The 24,337-nt window shown below is 36.3% G+C and overlaps 1 protein-coding gene across 1 annotated transcript in view; it reads right to left on the reverse strand.

Annotated features, from left to right (window-relative positions):
- LOC138150236 (kinesin-like protein KIF6) overlaps positions 1–24,337 on the reverse strand; it is a 178,038-nt gene continuing 153,701 nt past the window's right edge. The window contains exons 7-10 of the mRNA XM_069073668.1: positions 14,620–14,826; positions 5,724–5,867; positions 2,821–2,907; positions 1–108 (exon numbers count right to left, since the gene is read on the reverse strand). Of these exons, the coding sequence (XP_068929769.1) occupies positions 1–108; positions 2,821–2,907; positions 5,724–5,867; positions 14,620–14,826 (546 nt within the window). The remainder of the gene's footprint in view (positions 109–2,820; positions 2,908–5,723; positions 5,868–14,619; positions 14,827–24,337) is intronic.

Below are 24,337 nucleotides of genomic sequence, written 5' to 3' on the forward strand. Positions count from 1 at the left end.
TTACTTATCGAGCTCTGCTTGTGTGAGCTCTTCTGTTCTCTGCTCCCCAGTGACAATGGCCAGTTCATCCTTCAATTCCTGGATTTCCTTTTTCAAACGTATAATAATCTACAGATGGCAAAGCAAGACAGTGAGTGAAAAATTTAAACCTTCCCAGAGTCTCAGGCTTTGAACTTGTTAACAAAGGACACTACTTTAAGTAAAGACTATCTCTAAATTTTCCCAAGACTGAAGCTAAAATGATTTTGAAAAATGCAGTGGACATTTTATTTTTCATCCCTTTACAAATATACTACCTAGAAACCATGAACAGTGAAAAATGGTAGTCAGTGGATAGAGAAGAAATTATTTTGCTTATTAATTCTATCTGTTGTTCTATAAAATTTGCATTAACATTGTATATTTAATCTTTATTAACAGGGTGGGAGTCAAACCCATTGGCAATACTATGTTTGTCAGCAAAATGAAATACAAAAATCAAAACCAATGTTCATAATTGTTGAGATGTGAACAATTCCCTTTCCTGTATGGTACTGCAGTTACACCTGATTTAGGTCCTGGGATAGTCATAATGCATTCTTACAAATGTAACCTACTGTGACTAGTGTCTGACTCTAGCCCTGCTTCACTGTACATTCATTGCCCAGTATCTCCTTAGGTCCCAAGGGTGGGAAATGAATGAAGACAGGTTCTAAATGATCTCAGATATAATACAAGATTGACCCTACTGTTAATTTTACTATGTTTTTAAAAATTCATTTATTTTTCGCTTTCCCCCTCTCTCTCCTCACCCTACCCAAGACAGCATGCAATCTGATATAGGTTATACATTTTACCATCCTTTAAAAAAAATTGATAATAATCCTTGCACACATATAAAATAAATGTTTAGGTGCTCTTTGGGTAATTAGAGATTTTATTTCCAGTTCCTGGCCTATAACTTAATAGATAGATAGACTATAATCAAATTAATCACTCTGAGGATTTCCTTACTTGTAAAGTGATAATACTTGTACCATATGTCTCACAGACTTGAAGTGCTAAAAATCCATGAAAATAATCAAGTACTAAATAAATGCCAGCTTAATAGTAGTATCAGTGTTCATAATGATAACACTAATAATGTTTACTTAACCTTGTTCACTTGTTTTACTACAGAACTTGAATAACTGACTACCTGAACTATCTATGATTTTAATGGCTTAAGTCCTCTCTCTCCTGAAACAATATCCCTTAGCAGATGGTTTTTTAAATTTGTTGTTACCTAAAATTTTATTGACCTGTGGCCAACCCAGTGATAGAGCTCCCTAACTTGGACACAGGCTAATCCTCTATCAATAGAAATATAGGTCATCATTGAGCCTACACTTGAAGTCTTTTTATTTCAATAGCCCTGGCCAGAACATACATCCTGCTCAGCCTGCGTTCAAGAACAGATGAAAACGTTCATTTCAGCATAACACGTCAGGGCAGGATTTTAGTCTGGGGGTTCAGTTGAGTTTTTCCCCTTACTTTCTGTCACAACACTTTGGGTGCTAACAATAAGTATAATATCCTTCAAAGCCTTCTCTTCTCCCAGTAAACCCTAACAAGTCTTTTAACTAATCCATATATATTTCATGGTCTCCAGTGCCTTAGTCACTCTCTTCTTAAAAGACCTTAAAACAAGCACAATACTCCAGGTATGGTATGACCAGGACATATGGTCACTGTCCTTGATTTGGAAGCTATAGTCCTATCAAAATATTCTAAGATCATACAGACATTTTCCTTCATCTTTAATTGAAAAATTTTAGGAGAGGAGAAAATACTAGTAATAAAAAGATAATTAGGAAAACAGGAAAATTGACTGACCTAAGGCAAGTATTGCAGTTTATCCTACATTAAAGTCCTATTCTAATGACCTACCATGCTATGGTTATGTTCCTGCAGGCAATGAAAGCTAGGAGAAAACAATCTCTTGAAGATGCTGCAATGTTGTCAAGGTTTCAAGTATAAACTACACGTTTGATATCTGATAACCAGCTTAAATCTGAAAGGACTCACCACTGGATTGGTTTAGTTTGGATTTTTAAGATGTAATCTACAAAAATCATGATTTGAGAGATCTCACACCATTTGTAGTGTATGTATAATCTAAAGATCCACCTTATTCCAAAAAAAAAAAAAGAAACAGAAGGTAATACTGGATAAGATGGTTTGCAGAAGAAAAGCATTGCCATCTAAAGTTTGGTCATTTGGTGCAAGTTAAAAAATGAATCTTTGTACAATAATAAATGTTAAACATTCAGTGACATTTTATAGAACACTCTCCAAATGCATAAAAGAAAATATTAAGTGAGTTATATAGACAGGTCATGCTGCTTCACTAGGCCCAAACAGAATACATGTCCTGCTCAAATTGGCTCTAAGGACAGAAAATAACTTCCATATCAGCATAAGCACTTTAAAAAAAAAAAAGGTTTTTAAAATTTAAGATTTGTCATATCACAAGAAGCAACCAAGCATCAATTCCTAAAAACTATTCCTAAAGTGAGTCTTTTACCCCCTAAATAACTTCCTAAGATAAATAACAGGAGAGATATGTAAAGTGTGGTTCTCTTTAGTAATGACCATTAGGATTTCCCATGACTTAATGAGCTTTTATAAAAGGAAGTTAATTATAATTATCCCCAGAAGGTTAAAGCAGATGATGTTTCCAAAAAAAGACTAAGACCCACAAATAAACATAGCTACAATGAATGACTCAGCAGGAAAAGCAGCAGCAATCTGTCCAACTCTATCTTTTTCCCTAAAGAAAGTCAACTAATAGATTCTTACCAGTCTAGGGTCAATCTCTTCATTGAGAACAGCTTCATTCTTTATCAGGGCCACTCGCTGGGCAAATCTGCAAGTTGATATAGATTCCTAGAGAAATAACATATCTTTTTAAAATGTCATAATTGATGAGGATTTTCTCTTACTCAAACTTTATTTTTGCAAATAGCTTAAAACACATACCCAAAATGTGACTGAATGGATCATGTGAAGACAAAACTAATATATTCATTTGCACAAGGTCCTTGATCTAGAGCAGTAGTCTCCAAATATTTTTGATTGCTTATCCCATCCAGGGGTGGGGGGGGGAGTAACAACTTTAGAGCATAAACACCCAAAATATAATTTTTAAAACTCATTTATAAATTATACACATGAACTTTTGGTCTAAAATTATGTACACCATGAAACTTTCACAAAACTAAAAAGGATGAGATAAATTTATCCTACAGTCAATAGGGAACCATTGGAGCTTATTGAGTAAGGAAGTGACATGGTCAGACCTAACACTAGAAAAACCAATTTTTCAGCAATGTGGAGGTAAAACTGGAAAGAAGACAGACTTAAGGCAGGGAAACTGATTAGGTGGTGAAGGCCTTCATGGTAGATGAATGAGGGGAGGGGACTGATGTGAGAGATGGTATAAGAACTAGCCCTGTAATTTCTTTGGTAAATGGAACTATCAGATGAAGAAACTACTACCGATGTTGGTAGCCACTTTCTCTTATGGTCTTAGATACTATAAGAGAATATGTAGCTTGTAGTCTTAGAGATAATAAGAGAATATGCAACTTACAGTCTTAGGGAGTTGCCTCGAACAATGGGGTCTCAGAACCAGTATTAAATGAATATGAGGCAAGGCCTAAACCTGGATTCTCTGGGCTCTGAGGGCAAGTCTTCACTATGCCATGGCTTCCTCTCCAATGCAAGAGATGGGGAAGCAGAAATGAAGGGATTTGATAATCCATCTGATACATCCAATGAGTGACAAGGTGGGCTCAGAGGATATGAAATTCAGGGACTGGAAATATGGTGGTGCCTTGACAATAAAAAAGAAATCTGGAAAACAGTTCAGTTTTTTTTTGGGGGGGGGAGAGGATATAATTAGATCTGTGATCTATTGCAATTCATCCATGTCTATGCATCTTATCCTATGTGATGTCACTCCATGCAACTAAAATTGCAAAAGACCACCATGTGACCTTGGGCAAGTCACTTAAGCCAATTGCTCTCCAAAAAGCAAAAAAAAAAATGCAAAGGACTACCTCAGAAAGGGGAAGACTGGAAGACCCTAAAAAGGAGGGGGAAATGTGGGAGAGTTTAGGGTAGGGGTCAGCATACTACATACAGATAAATCCAGCCTGCTACTCAAATCTAGTTTGTCTGCTTTTGTATAGCCCCCAACCAATAATGATTTTTACATTTTTAATAAGTTTTATTATAATTTTAGATGTAAAAAAACATTCTTAGGTGGCTGGCTCTACAAAAACATACAGAGGGCAGGATTTGATCCAAAGGAAGTAGTTTGTTGACCAAGTAGTAGTTTTAGCAGGAAAAGGATGGGTAAGATTAAAGACAGTTGCCACGCTTAGCTATTTTGCTGAGGGTGGTCATCACTTGAATTTCCACCCTTGGACACTCTTTGGAGTCAGGCCATGCCCCCCTGTATGCACCTACACCCACCATGGAGACCACTGTTCTAGATTATCCTTTATGATGACTTTTTTTATTTTGGTTTAATAAAATAATCATTGCACACTGAATGGAGGAGATTCTGTTGTTCTAAGTGGTTACTAAAATTTGAATCCCTCCTGATCTGCTGCATTAGAAGTGATTAAAGAGCCACTATCTTCCTTCTGATCTTTTCAACCAACTTCATACAAGTTATAATCAGTCAACTGTAAAATTTCCAAATGCACTGGGGAAAATATTGCAAAATCAGCACATCTCTCTACTTTATCTTAGATTAGATGTGCAAGCTGTCATCAGGATTCAGAAGAAACTGAGCCTGATAACTAAGAATCAAGAGGGATGAGAGTCAAGTGCTGGCTCTGAAACGTAGGAGCCATAAAATAGGATTAACAAGGGGCGGCCAGGTGGCTCAGTGAGTAAGAGCACCGGCTCCAGTGTTGGGATGACCTGGAGATCAAGTCTTGGGCTCAGACACTCAGCACCACACCCAGAAATAACTGGCCATGTAACCTTGAGCAAGTTACTTAACCCCAATTGCTTTAAAAAAAAATAGGATTAACAAGTCCTCAGACTGTCTACTACACAGATTGCTATGAGGACAGGTAAACCTTCAAGTACATGCTATGCAAGTATGAATTGCTGGAATGCATTCCACTAAGCCCTCTCCCTGGTCAGAAGCCTCCTAGTTTTACATACTTCCAAGTGTTGGAGACTGCCTACATCACCTCACGCAGACTAGACTGAACAGAGACTGGTGCTTGAGGTACATGATAAGTGAATAACCTATTGGTCACTACCAGGAAATCCTAGATGGAGAGGCAATCTACATGGGCCAAGACCACTCTGCTGCACAGGCTTTAAACTACCTGTAGTCTCAACAAACAGGGCTGAAGGCAGACGGGACCTATTAAGAGAGGAACTCTCTCGGTCCACTGAACATATGAATTAATCTAGTAGTTATCTTCTAGAAAATTGGGAAGCTGAGTAAAAAGGGTATTTCTCAAAATGGATACATAATAAATGATTATAATTTTCTAGGATGCTGACCAAGATGTATATAAATAACCAAGGGGGCTAATTTTTCAGAACATTTAGCAGGTAGACAGATCCCAACCCCACAGAAAAGGCAGAAATCCAACTATGACTTCTCAGACCCACTCCTTGCTAACAATGTAAACCAAGCCTGAAACTGCTGATAGAAACAGGCAACATACATCGATATTTCTTTTTTCTAATGACAATGTAGCAATCATGGTTGTCATGCAGTTTCCTCCCAAGCTGTCCCTCAGTACGTTGGTCATCATGGAGTTCCTATAGGGAATGTGGGATCGGTGTTTTTCTGCAAGGGCAACTATAACCTGTAATGAAGTATAACAGCATTGGCATTACATTAGCCGTAATAAACAAATTATTGAAACTGACCTATAATCTCATAGAATATACAAAAAATTAATGCATCCACTACAGCAACAAAAGCAATCATTTAAGATAATTTCTAATGTGTGCTGTTCATTAAGGTAACAATAAAAATATATGTAAATAATATAGGATCAGTTTCTTCTGTGAAACAATGTAAACACAGCACAAAGAATCTAGCATATCACTTTAAGTAAAAGAAAGTAAAGACATGCATATCCTCCCCTATTGCCCAAATCAGATGCTTCATGTGACATAGAATTGACTGGGTTCTTAAAGATTATGACAATAAGTCCCAAGCTCTATCAGGCCTAACTGAACTGGAAAAACATTGAGTACAGGCCTGGGATGTATTTTAAGCCTATTGTCCTGGGACCAGTCTAGAGTTCATTACCAGAGGGCTAGCCACCACATAACAAATTATTTTTGGCCATAGCAACATATGAAATAATCTGCTGTGGATTACAATCCGTTTCAGTAAAAAAAAAACTATTTGTGAGGATGAAATCACAGACTGTTGAAGTATATATGTATATACATGGGTTGTTTCATAGTATTTATATAGTACCTGCTATGTGCTTATGATCTCATCTGATCACTACAACAGCCCTGGGAAGGTAGGTGTCCATCTTTATCCCTATTTTGCAGTTGAGAAAATTGAGGTAAACGGAGATTAAGTGATTTGCCTAAGGTTACACAGTTTGTGAATATCTAAGGCTGGACTTGAACTCAGGTATTCTCCAACTCAGCACTTGATTCACTGGGACACCTAGTTGCCTGTGAAGGGCACATAAGATGCATTATTATCATCACAGGAATTGAAATATGTAGTGAAAGAAGGATCCCACTCTATCCCATTAGAATATAACTTCTCTGAGGGCATAGACTCTATGTTGACTTTCTTTTGTATCTTCAATGCTTAGTACAGTGTTTTGGCCTAGAAAGTCACAGGGATGGTGAATGGAACGGTAAGAACATCCATTAATACACCCTTTTTAGAAGTAAGGTTAATGTCAATTTGATTTCAACTCCCTTAAAGAGGAAGTGTCGTGGAGGGAATAATGTTTGCATGAAGCAAAGGACTGGCTTAGGAAAATCAGGAGCTATGAACTTTAACATTCATTTCATCATTCATTCAACAATCACTGAATGTCTCCTATGGACAAAGCATTACACTAGTTTCTTTGAGTACTTGCATACCTCAGGGCATTTTCAATCCCATGGACACATGATAGTACTGTAACACAGAGACTTTTCTGTCTCAACTGGAAAATTAGTTAAAATCAGCTGTGAGAAACTGACACTCTTATTGGCTTCAAATTCGGACAATTATTTCTTCTTCACATAAAGCAATATATAAGAATAACATGTTGATAGTAAAAGCTGGCACAATACCTATTAGGAATATGGGAGTTAAAGCTAGAAAGGACCTTAGTACTATCATTTAGTTTAAACCCCTCATTTTACAACTAAGGAGGTTAAATATCTTGCCTAATGTCACTAAGGCAGTAAGTAGCTGAGTCTTTATATATTTGTGCCCCTTTACTTTAAACATATTCCTACAGATTAGCAGGTAGTAGATTTTTTAAAAATTGATTTATTTACTTTTGGTTTACAACATTCAGTTCCACAGTCCCCTGGGTTTAAAATTTTCTTCCCCTCCTTATCCTCCTCCCCGCCCCGTCATGGAGGCATGCACTTAGATATAGGATCTACAAACATCTTCACATTAATCATCAGTCAGGTTGTAAAGAAGGATTAGAACTGATGGAATGATCAGTGGGAAAGAGGAAACACAACAGAACAAGAAAAAGAAGCAGCAAGTGATTTGTTTCAACCTGATTCAGACTCCTCATCTCTTTCTCTGGTTGTGGATATCTGAGAAGAACCCAGTCTACTGAAGTTAGTGTCTGTGACTGTACAGATGTCTCCTGCTTCGGCTCTTCTCCCTCAGCATCAGTTTATACACGTCTCTCTAGGTTATTATGAAGCCCCTCTGCTCCTCACTTCTTATAGGACAATAGTATTCCACTACATTCATATACCACAGTGTCTTCAGTCATTTCCCAATTGATGGGCATCCCCTTGATTTTCAATTCTCTGCTACCTCAAAAAGAGCTGTTATATTTTTGTACATATGGGTCCTCCTCCCATTTCTATGATCTCTTTGGGATATAACCCTAGAAGTGGTATTGCTGGGTCAAAGGATATGCACTTATCTGTAGCCCTTTGGGCATAGTTCCAGATGGCTCTCCAGAATGGTTGGATCAGTTCACAACTCCCCCAACAATGTATTAGTGTTCCAATTTTTCCACATCCTCTCCAGCATTTATCATTTTCCTGTTTTGTCATCTTAGCCAATCTGGCCAGTGAGATGTGGTACCTCAGAGTTATTTTGATCTGCATTTCTCTAATCAATAATGATTTGGAACATTTTATCATATGAATATAGATACCTTTAATTTCATCTTCTGAGAACTACTTGTTCATAACCTTTGACCTAGGAATTGATTCTCTAGGAACGAATTGGGGAGTGGCTTGTATTCTTATAGATTTGACTCAGTTCTTTGTATATTTTAGAAATGAGGTCTTTATCAGACACACTGGTTGTAAAAATTCTTTCCCAATTTTCCACTTCCCTCTTAATCTTGGTAACATTGGCTTTATTTGTACAGAAGCTTTTCAATTTAATGTAATCAAAATTATCCAGTTTGCATTTTATAATGTTCTCTAACTCTTGTTTTGTCATGAAGTCTTCCCCTCTCCACAGATCTGACAGGTAATGTGTCCCTTGCTCTCCCAGATCACTTACAGTTATCAGCCTTTATACCTAGATCATGCACTCATTTCGACTTTATTTTGGTGTATAGTGTTAGATATTGGTCTATGTCCAATTTCTGCCATACTATGTTCCAGTTTTCCTAGCAGTTTTTTGTCAAATAGTGTGTTCTTATTCCCAAAACTGGGGTCTTTGGGTTTGTCAAACAATAGATTACTATATTTATTGGCCGCTGAGTCTCCTATACCCAATCTACTCCATTGATCCACTACTCTATTCCTCAGCCAGTACCAAGTAGTTTTGATGACTGCTACTTTATAATACAGATTAAAATCTGGTATGGCTAGGACACCTTCTCTAGCATTTCTTTTCATTAATTGCCTTGATATTCTGGACCTTTTGTTCTTCCAAATGAATTTTGCTACTATTTTTTCTAGATCTACAAAGTAATTTTTTGGTAGATTGATTGGTATGGCATGAAATATGTAATTTAATTTAGGTAAAATTGTAATTTTTATCATATTAGCTTGACCCAGCCATGAGCAACTGATGTTTTTCCAATTTGTTAGATATTATTTTGTGTGAAAAGTGTTTTGTAATTGTGTTCATGTAAGTCTTCGGTTTGTCTTTGCAGGTAGATTCCCAAATATTTTATAATATCTACAGTAACTTTAAATGGGATTTCTCTTTCTATCTCTTGCTGTTGGATTTTGTTAGATATATATAGGAGTGACGAGGATTTATGTGGGTTTATTTTATATCCTACAACTTTGCCAAATTTATTATCTCAAGTAGTTTTTTACTTGATTCTCTAGGATTCTCTAAGCATATCATCATATCATCTGCAAAGAGTAATAACTTAGCCTCTTCTTTGCCTAATTTGATTCCTTCAATTTCTTTTTCTTCTCTTATTGCCACTGCTAACATTTCTAGTACCAGATATAATAAGAGGGGTGATAGTGGACATCCTTGTTTCATCCCTGATCTTATTGGAAATGCTTCTAGCTTATCCCCATTACATATAATACTTGCTGATGGTTTTAGATAGATGCTACTTATTATTTTAAGGAAGACTCCATTTATTCCCATGCTAGTGTTTTTAATAGGAATGGGTGTTGTACTTTGTCAAAAGCCTTTTCTGCATCTATTGAGATAATCATATGGTTTCTGCTAGTTTTGTTGTTGATGTGATCAATTATACTGATAGTTTTCCGGATATTGAATCATCCTTGCATTCCTGGAATGCGTCCTACCTGATCAAAAAGTGTATTATTTGGGGCGACCAGGTAGCACAGAGAGTAAGAGCACCAGCTCCAGTGTCGGGATGACCTGGGGATCGAATCCAGGCTCAGACACTTAGCGCCCACCCAGAAACACCTGGCCATGTAACCTTGAGCAAGTTACTTAACCCAGATTGCTTTGAAAAAAAAGTGTATTATTCTTGTAATAAGTTGCTGTAGTCTTTTTGCTAATATTTTATTTAGAATTTTTACATCTATATTCATAAGGGAAATTGGTCTGTAATTTTCCTTTTCTGTTTTGTCTCTTCCAGATTTTGGTATCAGTACCATATTTGTGTCATAAAAAGAATTTGGTAGTACTCCTTTGCATAGGCAATTGCCAACAACAAAGAAAATTTGACAAACAATCCTCAAGCACCAACAATGTATGCAGCATTTTGTTAGGGAGTAGAGGAAAATACAAAAACAAATAATATATACTTCCTGCTTTATTTACAACTTACTCATTCTCACTGTATCCCCAGCTTAGCACACCGTCTGGCACATTGTAAATGCATACCAAATGCTTATTAATTGATTATCTGCACTAATGGAATCAGAGTCCTGAGGGTGGCTAATCTAGAAAAGAGACAACCTACATGCAAATAATTAAGAGTTAATAACACCTGAGTACATGTGACATAGCACGTGTGAATAGCTATGTAAGCATATGTCCTTCTTGGTGTTCAACTGGAGAGGTTAAGAAATCTTGTTGACGAGGGGCTGTGCTTTCTAATAGTAAATAAATAGAACCCCAAAAGTTTGGAAAAAGATTTTAAGGATAGTTGGCAAATGCTATAGCTGAGTCTGTATAATATGAACCTAATGTCATTAGCATCTTTAAATGTTGAGGTATGTGTGTGAGTGTGTACATATGTATGTGGAAAGGAGGGAGAATAGGAAGAGGTATGGAAAAATTTGATGTTAGTTTGTGGATACCCCATTGAAAAGGAGAGACATGGAAAACCAAGAACAAAAAAGCTTCCTTGATCTTCTCTTGGGAAAAGAAATAGTTTCTCTTGGGCAACTGTAATTGGTTGCAAATCTGTCTCAAGAAGTTTTTGTTAACCAATAACCACAATTTTGCATGAAAATTATTTGGGGGCATATCATAAGGGCAGGAGTCACCACTGGAAATTAGCAATAATAATAATTGACATTTATGTAACATTTCAAGTTTTGCAAAATGCTGTATTATTACTTCATTTGATTCTCACAACAACTCTGTAAACAGGTACTCTGTGCATTATACTCTTCACTTTACAGCTCAGGGGAGCTCAATTAACGGAACTGCCTGTGGTCACACAACTAGTTAAGAGCCAGAACCAGGATCCAATCCATCTCTCTTCTTAATACAAGATAAGGGCTTCTTCCACCACACCATCCTTCATACATGTTCCAAAGAAGCTCTAGTGAGTGTCAAGACTGGAATGTTTTGATGTCAAAACTGAGCCAGGAGTAGCTCAGGAATACTACGTGTCATCTAAACTTCTAAACTACTATTAGTCCCATGCCATTCCGGACTGCTTGGGCACTTTGTTTCTGGTATCTGGCACCAGAAATTCATTAGGATTCAGCTGTGTGCCCATGTTTGGATCACACTTCCTCCTGTAGTTCATTCGTTCTATTTTCTCAGTTCATCTCTCCTTTTCAAGAAGTTTGGCACCAGGACAGCTCCCATTCGCTACCTTAACCTCAAAAGGATTTATGAGGCAGTGAAAGGGTTTAGTTTCCTTATATCCTTTACCCTGATGACATCTAAGCCCTTATACTTTGCTAACAGACCCTGTGGTTGCCCTTTCAATTCTTCCCTTATGTATTTCATCTCCTTCAGGCTCAGAAAGTAATCAAGCTTTTTGAATGTCAACTTTTAAATTATTTGGGAACATCTGCTTGGATGAGCAGCTAGGTGGCACAAGGGCAGCTAGAGCACAGTGGCCTGGAGTCAGGAAGAAATAAGTTCAAAATTGGCCTTAGACACTTACTAGTTGTGTGACCCTGGGCAAGTCACTCTGCTTCAGTTTCCTAATCTATAAAATGAGCTGGAGAAGGAAATGGAAAACCACTTCAGTGTCTTTGCTAAGAAAACCCCAAATAGAGTCATAAAGACACAACTGAAATGACTGAATAACAAAAACTTGGATGAGATGATATGAGATGAGTGCATTCTTTTCTTGTGAGTCAAATTAAGAAATAAAAGTGCAGTGTGATGCTTTAGTTAATTAGGGAAAGGTCCTCTCCATCAATCATCTCTTCTGTTGAATTTTCAGTTTCTTCCTCTTTTCCCAACAAACATACTCATGTTTTCTCTACCCCAAAAAATCTTTCCCCTAATTTTGCTACCCTCATCCTCCCCAGCTAATAGCCTCTATCCCCACTCTCCTTCATATCCAAACATTTTGACAGAGTCGTGGTTGATCCTGTCTCTATTCCATCATTAATTCATTCTTCAGCTCTCTCTGCATTTTGGTTTCCACTCCTGCCACTCCACTGAACCTGCATTTCACAAAGAGCACTGATGACTTCCTAATTGCTGAGTCCAATGGCCTCATCCCCCTTGACCTCTCTGTCGCATTTAAGACTACTGACCAACCCTTCTTCTTGAAACTCTTTCCTCTCTCAGCTTCTGTATCACATTAGGCACAAGGTAGCTGGGTGGTACAGTGGATAGGGTGCTAGATATGGAGTAAAGAAGACCTTAATTCAAATCCAGTTTCAGACACTATCTGTGATACATTGGACAAATCAATTAACCTCTGTGTCAGTTTCCTCATCTATAAAATGGGAAATAATAATAATGTTTAATTCCAAGCCTTGTGAGAATCAAATGGGATAATATTTGTAAAGTGCTTTACAAACTTTAAAGAATTAAATAAGTACAAGTTCTTCTTATTATTTTGATTATCATTATGCTCTTCTTGGTTCTCTGACCTATTTGATTCACTGATACTTTTTTTCTTTTTTCTTCTACTATTCATTCTTCTTCCCACATCATCAATGCTTTGGAAAATAGGGAAAAGCAAATGATTTTGCTTTTTCCCTATTTTCTCACATTGATTTCATCTCTTCCTATGATTTCAATGATCACATCTATGCAGATGATTCAAAATATTTATCAACAGTTCCACATCACTTTTAGTTCCAAAAAAGCAATTCCAATTACTGCCTAGACATTTCTGCCTCAAAAATCTGCCAGTACCTCAAATTTAACATCACGCCTATTTATTCTACACAATGCTGTCAAATTTATGTTCTTAAGACTTAAGTTTATTGTGCTTTCTATTTGTTCAGAACCCATCAACAGCTCCTTACTTCCTATAAAATAATTTATTTTGATAGTATCACAACAAAAACAACAACAAAACTTTATTAACTCTGGGTGACATATCATTCTGAGCTTTGTTTTTATGAGAGTTGCATTTCAGAGCCACAACAATGAAACTGGTCACTGAGAGAGATATGACCTTGATTGCAAAAGGGTTTGAGGTTTAATTGTCTTCCCTATGCTTGATATTCATTTGGATGGCTCAGGCAGACTAGCAGATTGGGCAATCAATTAGTTCACTGACTCTGAACATGCACATGATGTGCTTAGAAAAACATCTCCACTCTTAATTCTACCCATCCTTTAAGGCCCATTGCAAAAGAGAGTTAATATTTTTTTTACTCAAAAGTCATAAAACTGGGCAAATTATTTCAACTCTGTGAGCTTCATTATTCTTAACTATAAAATAGTTAAGGGAATAATCTTTGCATTGCCTGCCCCAAAGGGTTTTTATGAGAAAAATACAAACATGGCGTAGGTAGGTGGCCCAGTGGATCGAATTGCTGGGCCTAAGTTTAAATCTGATCTCATACACTTACTAGCTGTGTGGTCCTGAGTTAAGTCACTTAATTTACCTCAGTTTATCTCAGTTTCCTCATCTGTAAAATGGAGATTATAATAGCAACTATCTCCCAGGGTTGTTGTAAGGATCAAATGAGATGATAATTGTAAAGCACTTCGCACAGTGCCTGGCACAGAGTAAGTCATCAGATAAATATTAGATATTATTATTGTTACTAAAGTATCATAAAATATGAGCTATTATTATTACCTCTCCAGTCAGAAGTGATTTCTAAAAATACCACAGCACCTGTATTTCTCTTATTATGCTTTCACATTATGCCTTGTATTACAGTTATCTATAAACATGCCTTATCTCCCCTACTAGCCTACACACTCCATTAAGGTGAGGATTGTGTTTTATTCTCTTTGGAATTTCTTATGGTACCTAGTGCTATACCTTGAACAAAGTGAACACTAAATAAACATATGTTAGATGAAGGGATAACTAAAGAGGATGTGAGGGATGGCCGATGGCTTGCAGGCAAGTACAGAAGAGCAAGAATGCTGAAAGGAACTGTATGCATCCACTCCAAATCTAAGAAACCACCAGCAGTTCAGAAAACTGTCATTTGGTCAGTTCTATTTTATAATTCCAGAGATACTCTAAGAAAGTCTGACATAAAAGGAATTAGTACTATGTGCATTTCCTAAAAAAATATAGTGAGAATTTATTAACAATATTTGTGTTTAACAAATTTGTGTTTCAAGCTAAAGCAAGAACTATGCGTTCACACTATCAGCATTACCTGTTCTAAGTAGTGTAGGGAAAGGTTGATATATTTGGCTTCTGTCAGAAGCTGGCCTCCAACTCCAGTCTTTGCAACCCGCTCTGAACCAGCCAGGTCAACCAAATGGAGTTTGGCACGACGGACAGTTGCAGAGCCTGGTTCCTTGCTTGAGATATGAACTGTGAAAATGCAGTGGGAACGTGTGGAAGCCTGGTTCATAGGAGTCTATCAAAGGAGAGTTCCAAAGAAAAGTCCATTAGAAGAAAAAATATTTTTTAGAACAACAACAACATTTTTGAACAATTGATAAGGTAAAAACCAAAGTCTCAAGGTTGTCTCCTCTAGGACCTTTGTTATACTGAACTAAGTATCAGATTGTCAGATCAGATGGTAGGAGAAGGATGCTAATGGGTCCACATCCAATTATTGGTTGCTTGTATGAATTAATAATAGCAATAATAATGACAATTATAATATCTGCCCTCTATATAACACTTTAAGGATTACAAAGCACTTTGCAGTCTTTCTCATTGTATCTTCACATCAGTCTTGTTAGACACATGCTATTATTATCTCTACTTAACAGATAAAGGAACTCAGAGAATCAGCACAGAGACTCTAGGTGACTTACCAGAGTTCTACAGCTAAGTGTCTGAGCTGGAATTTGAACCCAGGTCTTAAGTCCAAATCTATAGCTCCAGCTACTTAACAATTCCACCACTCTACATGGCCATAGACTACACATACTCTGATACTCAAGACAGTTAACATTTATAAAGTGCTTAACACAATCTCTGGTTTATAATAGATGCTATATAAATGCTAGATATTATTATCATTCTTATTACTGGTCAACCATTTCAATAATACACTAACCTATTTCATTACTAGGAAGACAACTCAAAGTACACCATGCACTCATAGCAGATAAGCAGCATAATCTTTTATTTCTATAGACAACATGCATCTGAATTTCGTGGTATAGATGGGAAAACAGATTTGGATCTACATCTGTAAGACAACACCTTGCCAAAAAAAATGTGGACATTTATAAATCTGAATGCAAATCTAACAGAAACTTCAGAATATTTTTCCAGTCCCAAATTCCATATGCTTTAAATGGAAATGACTGATGTGCAGTGTAGACAAAACCAGATGATCAGCAAAATTTTGGTAATAAAGAGACAGAACATGAAGTTGAATAGGCTGAAAATTTGACCCATTACTCGTAGCCACAACAAACAATGCCCAATCCATGGCAGCATGTGATTTTGCATGCAAACATGGGCCGGCAAATAACCGTGCATGCAAACCACAAGTTCAAATTTAGAACCTGAGTTGAGGTGCCTTGGAAGTGACTGTCAAGTTATTTGCAGAACTTAAATATGGGGTTAGTCTCACTGTTATATTCCCACTACAATAAATTCTACAGTACTATAATGAAAGTCAAATAAAAATTGATATAAATGTAATAATGTCACAACTAAACCCAATAGCAGTCTTCAGCTTCTAGACTGATATATTGGAAGGTAGACCCTTAACAAACATGGGAATTGAGCATTCATCTCACTGGAATGCAAACATCAGATTTTTGTATCAAACTAAATTATAAGTCTTGAGAAGGTTAACTAGGGTCTGCAATTAAAATACTGGACTATTATGTTTTATAAGTTCATGTCCACAGTCTTCTGACTTTTTAGAACTATTTCCTTCATGGAGTGGACATTGCTATTCTTTTAAAAGCAACCTTTTTAGACACTTTAGAAAATATCATTTGTGTATAGATACTTACTTGCATTTCAGTCTGAAGATGTGCCATGTGTCTGCCCTATATATGTAGGAGATGATTCCTTTTTCCCTTATGTTATCAATACTCCTGATTGTCTTTTTAAAGTCAGAATTGTAACAAAGACATATGCATGAGAACATATGGTCCCACTTAGGTAGATTAATGTGAATTTAAACACACATGTTATGCAAATGTACATATAGAACTACTGAATGAGGCCTTTGGCAAAATCGAAGTAATGACCAAATCTCTGGTTAATTCATATCAGCCATTTAGTGAGTGCCTACTTGGTGTTTGGCACTAGTGCTACGTGTTGGGGATATAAAAAAAAATATGAAACAGTCCATTCCCTCAGAGGATTTTAATTCAGTTGGAAAGACAATCAGTCAAAAAACATATATTAAAGGCCAACTATGTGCCAAGCAATATATTGGGTTGTGAGGATATACAAAGAAAAAAACTCAGTTCCCGCCCTCAAGGAGTTTCCATTTTATTGTGGAAAATTACATGTATACATATAACTAACTACTTAAATAAAATAATGTAATTTGGGGGATACTAGCAGTTTGGGGGTATCTGTGAAGGTTCCTTATAGATAAGATTACCTGAACTGAGTTTTGAAGGAAGCTAGTATTCTAAGGCATGTTGGTAAGGAGGTCATGTGTTACAGGCAAAGTGTCAGTCTGGACAAAGTCAGAAAGACAGTAAATGCAATACTGTTTATAAGGAATAGCAAATAATCCAATTTACTTACAAGGTGATGTATGAAGAGGAATAATGTGTATTAAGTCTGGAAAGGTAAACTGGAACCAGACTGTGAAGGGTTCTAAATGTCAAACAGGTCTCTGTACTTCTTGAGCAGCAACGTAAATTGGTCAAACCAAAGCTTTAGAAATATCATTTTGTTGGTTATTTTGTTAGGTGAATGAATTGGAAAGGATAGAGACTAGAGCCTGGGAAACCAATAAGAGCATATCACAATAGTCTTGGAACTGGCTGCTGAGAACCTTAACCAGGTGATCATGTAAATGAAAGGAGTGGCTGTGAGCGATGAAGGCAGAGTCAATGAGACTTGGCTAGACTAGATAGAAAGACAGTGAAGAGCTGTGGATGACTCAGGATTCTGAATCTGGGTTACTGGAAGGTGGATGGCATGGATCTTCACCAGAAATAGAGAAGTGGATAGGGTTTACAGTAAAGATAATGAGCTCTGTTTTGGACATAGGGTCATATATTTAGAGCTGGAAGGAACCATAAAGGTCATGTAGTTTAGCCTCCTTATTTTATAGATGTGGAACTAAGACTACGAGAACTTAAATTCTAATTTTAAGGAAAGCTCTATTTATTCCTATGTTTTCTAGTATTTTTTTTAAATAGTAATACATTGAATTTTATAAAAGATTGTTCTTTATCTATTGAAAAACTATATGATTTTTGTTGGTTTTGTTATTGATATGATCATTCATAATGGTAGTTTTCCTTATATTGAACCAGTCTTGTATTCCTGGTATAAATTCTGCCTTCTCATAGGATATGAGCTTTGTCATGTATTGCTGCAAATTTTTTGCTAATGTTTTATTTTAATTTTTTTGCATCAATATTCATTTGTCTAATAAATGGTCTATAGTTTTATTTCTTTCTTTGGTTCTTCCTGGTCTAGGTTTCAAGACCATATTTATATCATAAAAGGATTTTACTAGGATGCCATCTTCATTTTTTCAGTTTATATAGCACTGAAATTATTCTTAAAATGATCATTAGAATTCACTTATAAATGAATTTGTTTCTAGGTTTTTCTTTAGGAGTTTATTTATGGCATGTTCGATTTCCTTTTCTAACATTGGATTATTTAGGTATTCTATTTTCCTTTTATGTTAATTTGGACAAGTGATGCTTTTGTAAATATTCATTTCATTCATGTCATTTTTATTAGCATACAGTTGGATAAATTAGCTTCTAATATTGCCTTTTTTTCTTTTTTCATTGCTTGTTAATTCCCCTTTTCATTTTTCCACTGATGATTTCATTTTCTTCTTTTTTTTCAAATGATTTATTAACTTCTGATTTACATCATTCATTTCTGCCAGATTTTGAATTTCTCCCTGTTTTTCCCCTACATACCATCCCAAAATAGCAGTCCCACAGGATATCCCCTCCTCCAATCTGCTCTCTAACATATCTTCTCCCATACCCCTTTTGACTTTTCCAGGGGATCTCTATGCCCCAGTGCCTGTATATCTTATTTCCAAATTATATGTAAAATAGTATTAATAATAGTATATATATATATAAACATTTGATTTTAAAACTTTGAATTGTAGATTCATTCCCTTCCTCCCTTGTCACCCACCCTTACTGGGAAGATAAGCAGTTCAGTATAGGTTGTACACGTGTAGCTAATGCAAAACATTAACATAGTAGATATATTGTAAAAGACTAACTATATTCCCCCCCATCCCACCTCCCACTTGTTGTATTCTCCACTTTGATCCCTTCCCTTTTCAAAAGTGGGCACTTCCAACTTCCCTCCCCCCTAGCCTGCCCTCCTTCCCATCATTCCCCCTCTCATCTCCTTCCCCCCTACTCTCCTGCAGGGTGAGATACCCTATTTAGTGTGTATTTCATTCCCTCTTCAAGCCAAATTCAATGGGAATAAGGTTGGCCCATTCTCTTTTGCCTTCCTTTTCTTCCCCTCCATTGTAACCATTTTCCCTTGCCTCTTCTATATGAGATAGTTTACCCCATTCTGTCTCTCCCCATCTCCTCTCATTATTTTCCTCTCTCACCTCTTAATTTCACCTTTTAAGTATCATCTCTTCCTGTTAAATTGGTCCTGTGCCCTCTATCTATGTATACCTGTAAACATATATACACACATTCACATACATATTCATATGCCCATATACCTTCATATATAGACATATATTCACTTCAACAACTGAGAAAGGTTTCATAGTTACAATTATTGTTTTTCCATGTGGAAATGTTAATAGTTCAACTTTGATAAGTTCCTTATGATTTCTTTTCCCTGTTTACCTTCTCATGCTTCTCTTGCTTCTTGATTCTGAATGTCAAATTTTCTATTCAACTCTGGTTTTTTCAACAAGAATGCTTGAAAGTCCTCTATTCCACTAAATGACCATATTTCCCCTGAAACATGATACTCAAGTCTTGCTGGGTAGGTGACTCTTGGTTTTAATCCCAGCTCCTTGACGTCCGGAATATCATATTCCAAGCCCTTCAATCCCTCAGTGTAGAAGCTGCCAGATCCTGGGTTATCCTGATTGTGTTTCCACAATATTCAAATTGTTTCTTCCTGGCTGCTTGTAATATTCTCTCCTTAATCTGGGAATTCCAGAACCTGGCTGTAATATTCCTAGGAGTTTTCTTTTTGAGATCTTTTTCAGGAGATGATCGGTGGATTCTTTCAACCTCTATTTTGCCCTCTGGTTCTAAAACATCAGGGCAGTTTTCTTTGAGAACTTCCTGGAGGATGATTTCTAGGTTCTTACTTTGATCATGGCTTTCAGGTAGTCCAACAATTTTAAAATTATCTCTCCTGGATCTATTTTCCAGGTCAGTGGTTTTTCCCATGAGATATTTCACCTTGCCTTCTATTGTTTCATTTATTTGTATCTGTTTAACAGCATCTTGATTTCTCATAAAGTCATTAGCTTCCATTTGCTCCAATCTAATTCTGAAGCAATGATTCTCCTCAGTGAGCCATTGAGATTCTTTTTCCATCTGGCAAATTTGGCTTTTTAAGGCATTCTTCTCCTCACTGCCTTTTTGAGACTCTTTTGCCATTTGAGTTTGTCTATTTTTTAAGGTATTATTTTCCTCAGTCAGGCTGTTGACTATCATTTTGTAATTTTCTTACATCATTCTCATTTCTCTTCCCAATTTTTCCTCCACTTCTCTTATCTGCTTCTTAAGGTCCTCTATGGCTTGTAACCAGCTTGTATTTTCCTTTGAAGCTTTTGGTGAAGGAGTTATGACTTCACTGTCTTCCTCCTGTTCCATGCTTTGCTCCTTTTTGTCCCCAAAATAGAAGTCTAATGTTGGAATCTTCTGTCTGCTTTATTTCCTTTGCCTGGTCATGTCTCTCCTCAGTCACTTGACCCCTGGGCTTTTTGCCACAGTAGGACTCTGCCACCAGACAGGGGACCTTTCATCCCAAATGATGGGGTTTTCTCAGCTGCCGGAAGTATTAGATGGGTGCCCTCTCTGAGGCCTCCACACGCTCTGGCAAGCTAGACACATGCCCCAGGACCTCCACCCTAGACTACAATCCAGATCCAAGCAGGTTAAAGCAAGAGGGATTACCCCTCAGACTGGTGCTTGGTTCCCCTACACTCTGCAGGCCAGGAGCTGAAGCTGCCACATGGTACTGGCTGGCTGTACTGGCATCTCAGTGGCTTCTCGCCCCATGGGCAAAAGCCATGCACTCCCACTTACTGGGTCCCAAAGTCCAGACTGCACTGACCTTTCACTTTCTCCTTCACACCTATGTGTTGATAAATCTGGAAACTGCCACAGCTGCTGATGATCTGGAGTCCCTCCAGCCCACAGCTGGTCAGGCCCACCCTGGGGCTAAAGCCTTGGCATGGGGCTGGCCTGCCAGGCTGTCCTCAGCGGGAGGTTAGCTTCTCTGTGTCGTTTTGTGGGTTCTGCAGCTCCAAAGTTTGTTTAGAGTCCCCTGTTTACATGGTTTGGGGAAGGTGGAAGCCAGAGCCCCAGGGAGGTCCTGCTTATACTCTGCCATCTTGACCTCTTCTTTCTTTTTTAAAAAATCATATTATCTAATAATTTATCTATTTTGTTGTTTTTTTTAAATCCTCATTTTATTAATTCAATGATTTTTCTTTAACTTTAAATTGTGTTATTCTTTTCTTTGATTTTCAGGATTTTTATAATGATATTTAATTGGGAGGGGGGTGTAATTTGTTGATATTCTAGGGGATTTTAGCTGTATACACAGTCCACTGATCTGTTCTTTCTCTTTTGTTGCTGAAATATTTAATGATATAAAATTTCCTCTTAAGTACTTCTTGCCTGAATCTCCCAAATTTTGGTGTGTTTTCTCATTGTTATCATTATCTTTAATGAAATCATTAATCATGTTTCCATGATTTTTTCTTTGACCATCCCATTACTTAGGATTAGGTTATTCAGTTTCCAACTAATTTTTAACCTATGGCTCTTTCTTGAATACTTTTTAAATTATGGACAGAAAAAGACAAATTTAATATTTCTGCTTTTATGCATTTGTGAGGATTCCCCTCCCCCCATATAAGGTCATTTTTTGTTATTTGTATCGCTGAGAAATATTCACTTTCCTGTTCTCATTCAATATTCTCCAGAGGTCTATCATATCTCATTTTTCAAAAATTCTATACACTTCTTCAACTTCTTTCTTGTTTATTTAATGGTTCAACTATCTAGATCTGAGATGGGTAAAGTGAGGTTCCCATTAACATCATTTTACTATTTATTTCTTCTATAACTCATTTAATTTTTCCTTTAAGAATTTCAATGCCATGCTATTTAGTGCATATCTGTTCAGTACTGATATTGTCTACAGTACTTTTTAGCAAAATGTATTTCCCCTCTTTATTTTTTAATGAGATCTATTTTTGCTTTTGCTTTGTCTGAGATCATGATTGCCACTGCTGCCTTTTATACTTCAGCTGAAGCATAATAGATTCTGTTCAAGTCCTTTATTTTAATTGTGTGTAACTTTTACATTTCAAATGTGCTTCATACAAGCAACAAATTGTTGATCTCTGGTTTCTAATCAATTTTGATATTCTCTTCTGTTCTATGAATGAGTATATCCCTTTCACATTTATAGTTATTATTATTGTGTCCCTCCATACTACTCTCTTAGACTTAATCTTCTCTTTTTTATCCTATCCCCTCTTCAAGAATTTGTTCTGCTTCTGCCTACCTCCCTTAATCTATCCTTCATCTTTTTCCTCCCTCTTATTTCCCTGTTGAATATGATGTATTTCTGTACCAACTATATCTGTTTCTCTATGTATATTCTTTTCTTCTCTAATAATTTCAGATTAGAATGAGATTCAAATGTGGTCAGCTCTCCCCACACTCCTACCCAACCCCATCCCTTCCTCCTTGTTGTATGAATTCATTTTGGTACACTCAGTTCACATGAGATAATGTTCCCCATTCTTACTCTCCTTTCCCTCCTATTTCAGTACTATTTCAGCATTCTCCACTGCTCATTTGATGTGCGTATGTATATCATATATATATATATATGTATATTTGAGCTCATACAAACACAATAGTATCATATCCAGACTATCTTTCTAACTAGACTTCCTCTGACCTTTGGTCATGATATCTCCCCATATAAATATGTAAGCAGTTTAACATTATTTAATCCCTTATGATTTCTCATATATCTTTAATATTTTATACTTCTCTTGATTTTTGTACTTGTATGTCAAATATTCTACTCAGTTGTGGTCTTTTCATTAAGAATGTTTAAAAGTCTTCTATTTCATTAAAGATCAATTTTTTTGCCCTACAAGGGTTACACTCAGTTTTCCTGGGTAGTTTACTCTTGGTTGTAATCCTAGTTCTTTTGCCTTCCAGCAGATCACATTCAAAGTCCTCCACTCCACTCTACTTCTTTATAAGGGTAGCTGCTAAACCTTGTGTGATATTCACAATGATTCCATGGTACTTGAATTCTTTGTTTTAGGCTGCTTGCCAAAGTTTCTTCTTGACCTGGGAACTCTGGAGTTTGGCTATAATATTCCAGGAAGTTTTCATGTTGGGTTTTCTTTCAGGAAGTGATGGACATATTCTCCCTTCTTTCCTTCCTTCTTTCCTTCCTTCCTTCTTACCTCCTTCCCTCCCTTCCTTCCTTTTTTTGCCAATTCACACCTTTTTTCTTTCATTATTTTTGAATTTATTTTAAACGTAAATACAAAATAAGAAAAGAAAAAAAACATATTGCCATGTACACAGCAGAACATGAGAGGATTCAATATAAAGCAATAAATTTCCATTTCAAGAAAACCTGTATAATGAATACTACACATGATTTTTAAAACTGTCCATCTTTTCTTTGCTTCCTTGTATGTTTTCTTTTGTCCTCTACTGTGCATTTTTTACTTTATTTTTCCTCTCTCCCTAAAGAAGGCTACAATTAAGTATGGAGATATACAAACATGTGTGTATGTATGCATATATAAATGCATACATACATATATACAGACATATACATAGATATCCCTAAGCATATACATATATGCACATATACACTCAAATATATACATAAGACCACATTATGCTTATTTCTACTAGTCATCTGTTTTTTCTGGAGATGGATAGCATCTTCCTTTATAAATCCAAGCCTTTCCATATTTTTCTAAATCCACAAGTTCATCATTTCCTACAACACAAAAATACTCTGACCCAATCACATTCTACCTGGGAGATAGTCTGTGGAAGTTTCCCCCCAAAGTTTTCTACATTCCTTCTATTCTTGGCTACATAGGTTGTATTTACACATGAAAAATTTAATTTAAAATAATACAAAACTATCCATTATACACTTTAACACTACTGTCACCTTATAATATGATTTACAGTCTAATACTACTGAATCTAGTTCCTTCACATCTTTTCCTACTGATTTCCTTGAAATTCCTAACCATCTGCTTTTCCAAATGAACACTGTTAAATTTTTTTCTGACTCAGTAAGATAAATTTTAGTAATTTAATTGGGATGGTATTACAGAAATAGATTAGTTAGGTAAAATTGTCATTTTTATTAGATTAGCTTTACCTACCCATGCACAATAAATATTACTTCAATTTTTTAGATCTAACTTTATATAAAAGGTGTTTTGTGTATATAGTCATATAGCTCCTGTATCTGTTTTGGCAGGTATACTCATATATTTTATACTG

Source organism: Petaurus breviceps, unplaced genomic scaffold, assembly GCF_028583685.1.
Source record: "Petaurus breviceps papuanus isolate PSGF00001 unplaced genomic scaffold, PetGlider_PUasm1.0 90865, whole genome shotgun sequence".
NCBI lineage: Eukaryota > Metazoa > Chordata > Mammalia > Diprotodontia > Petauridae > Petaurus > Petaurus breviceps.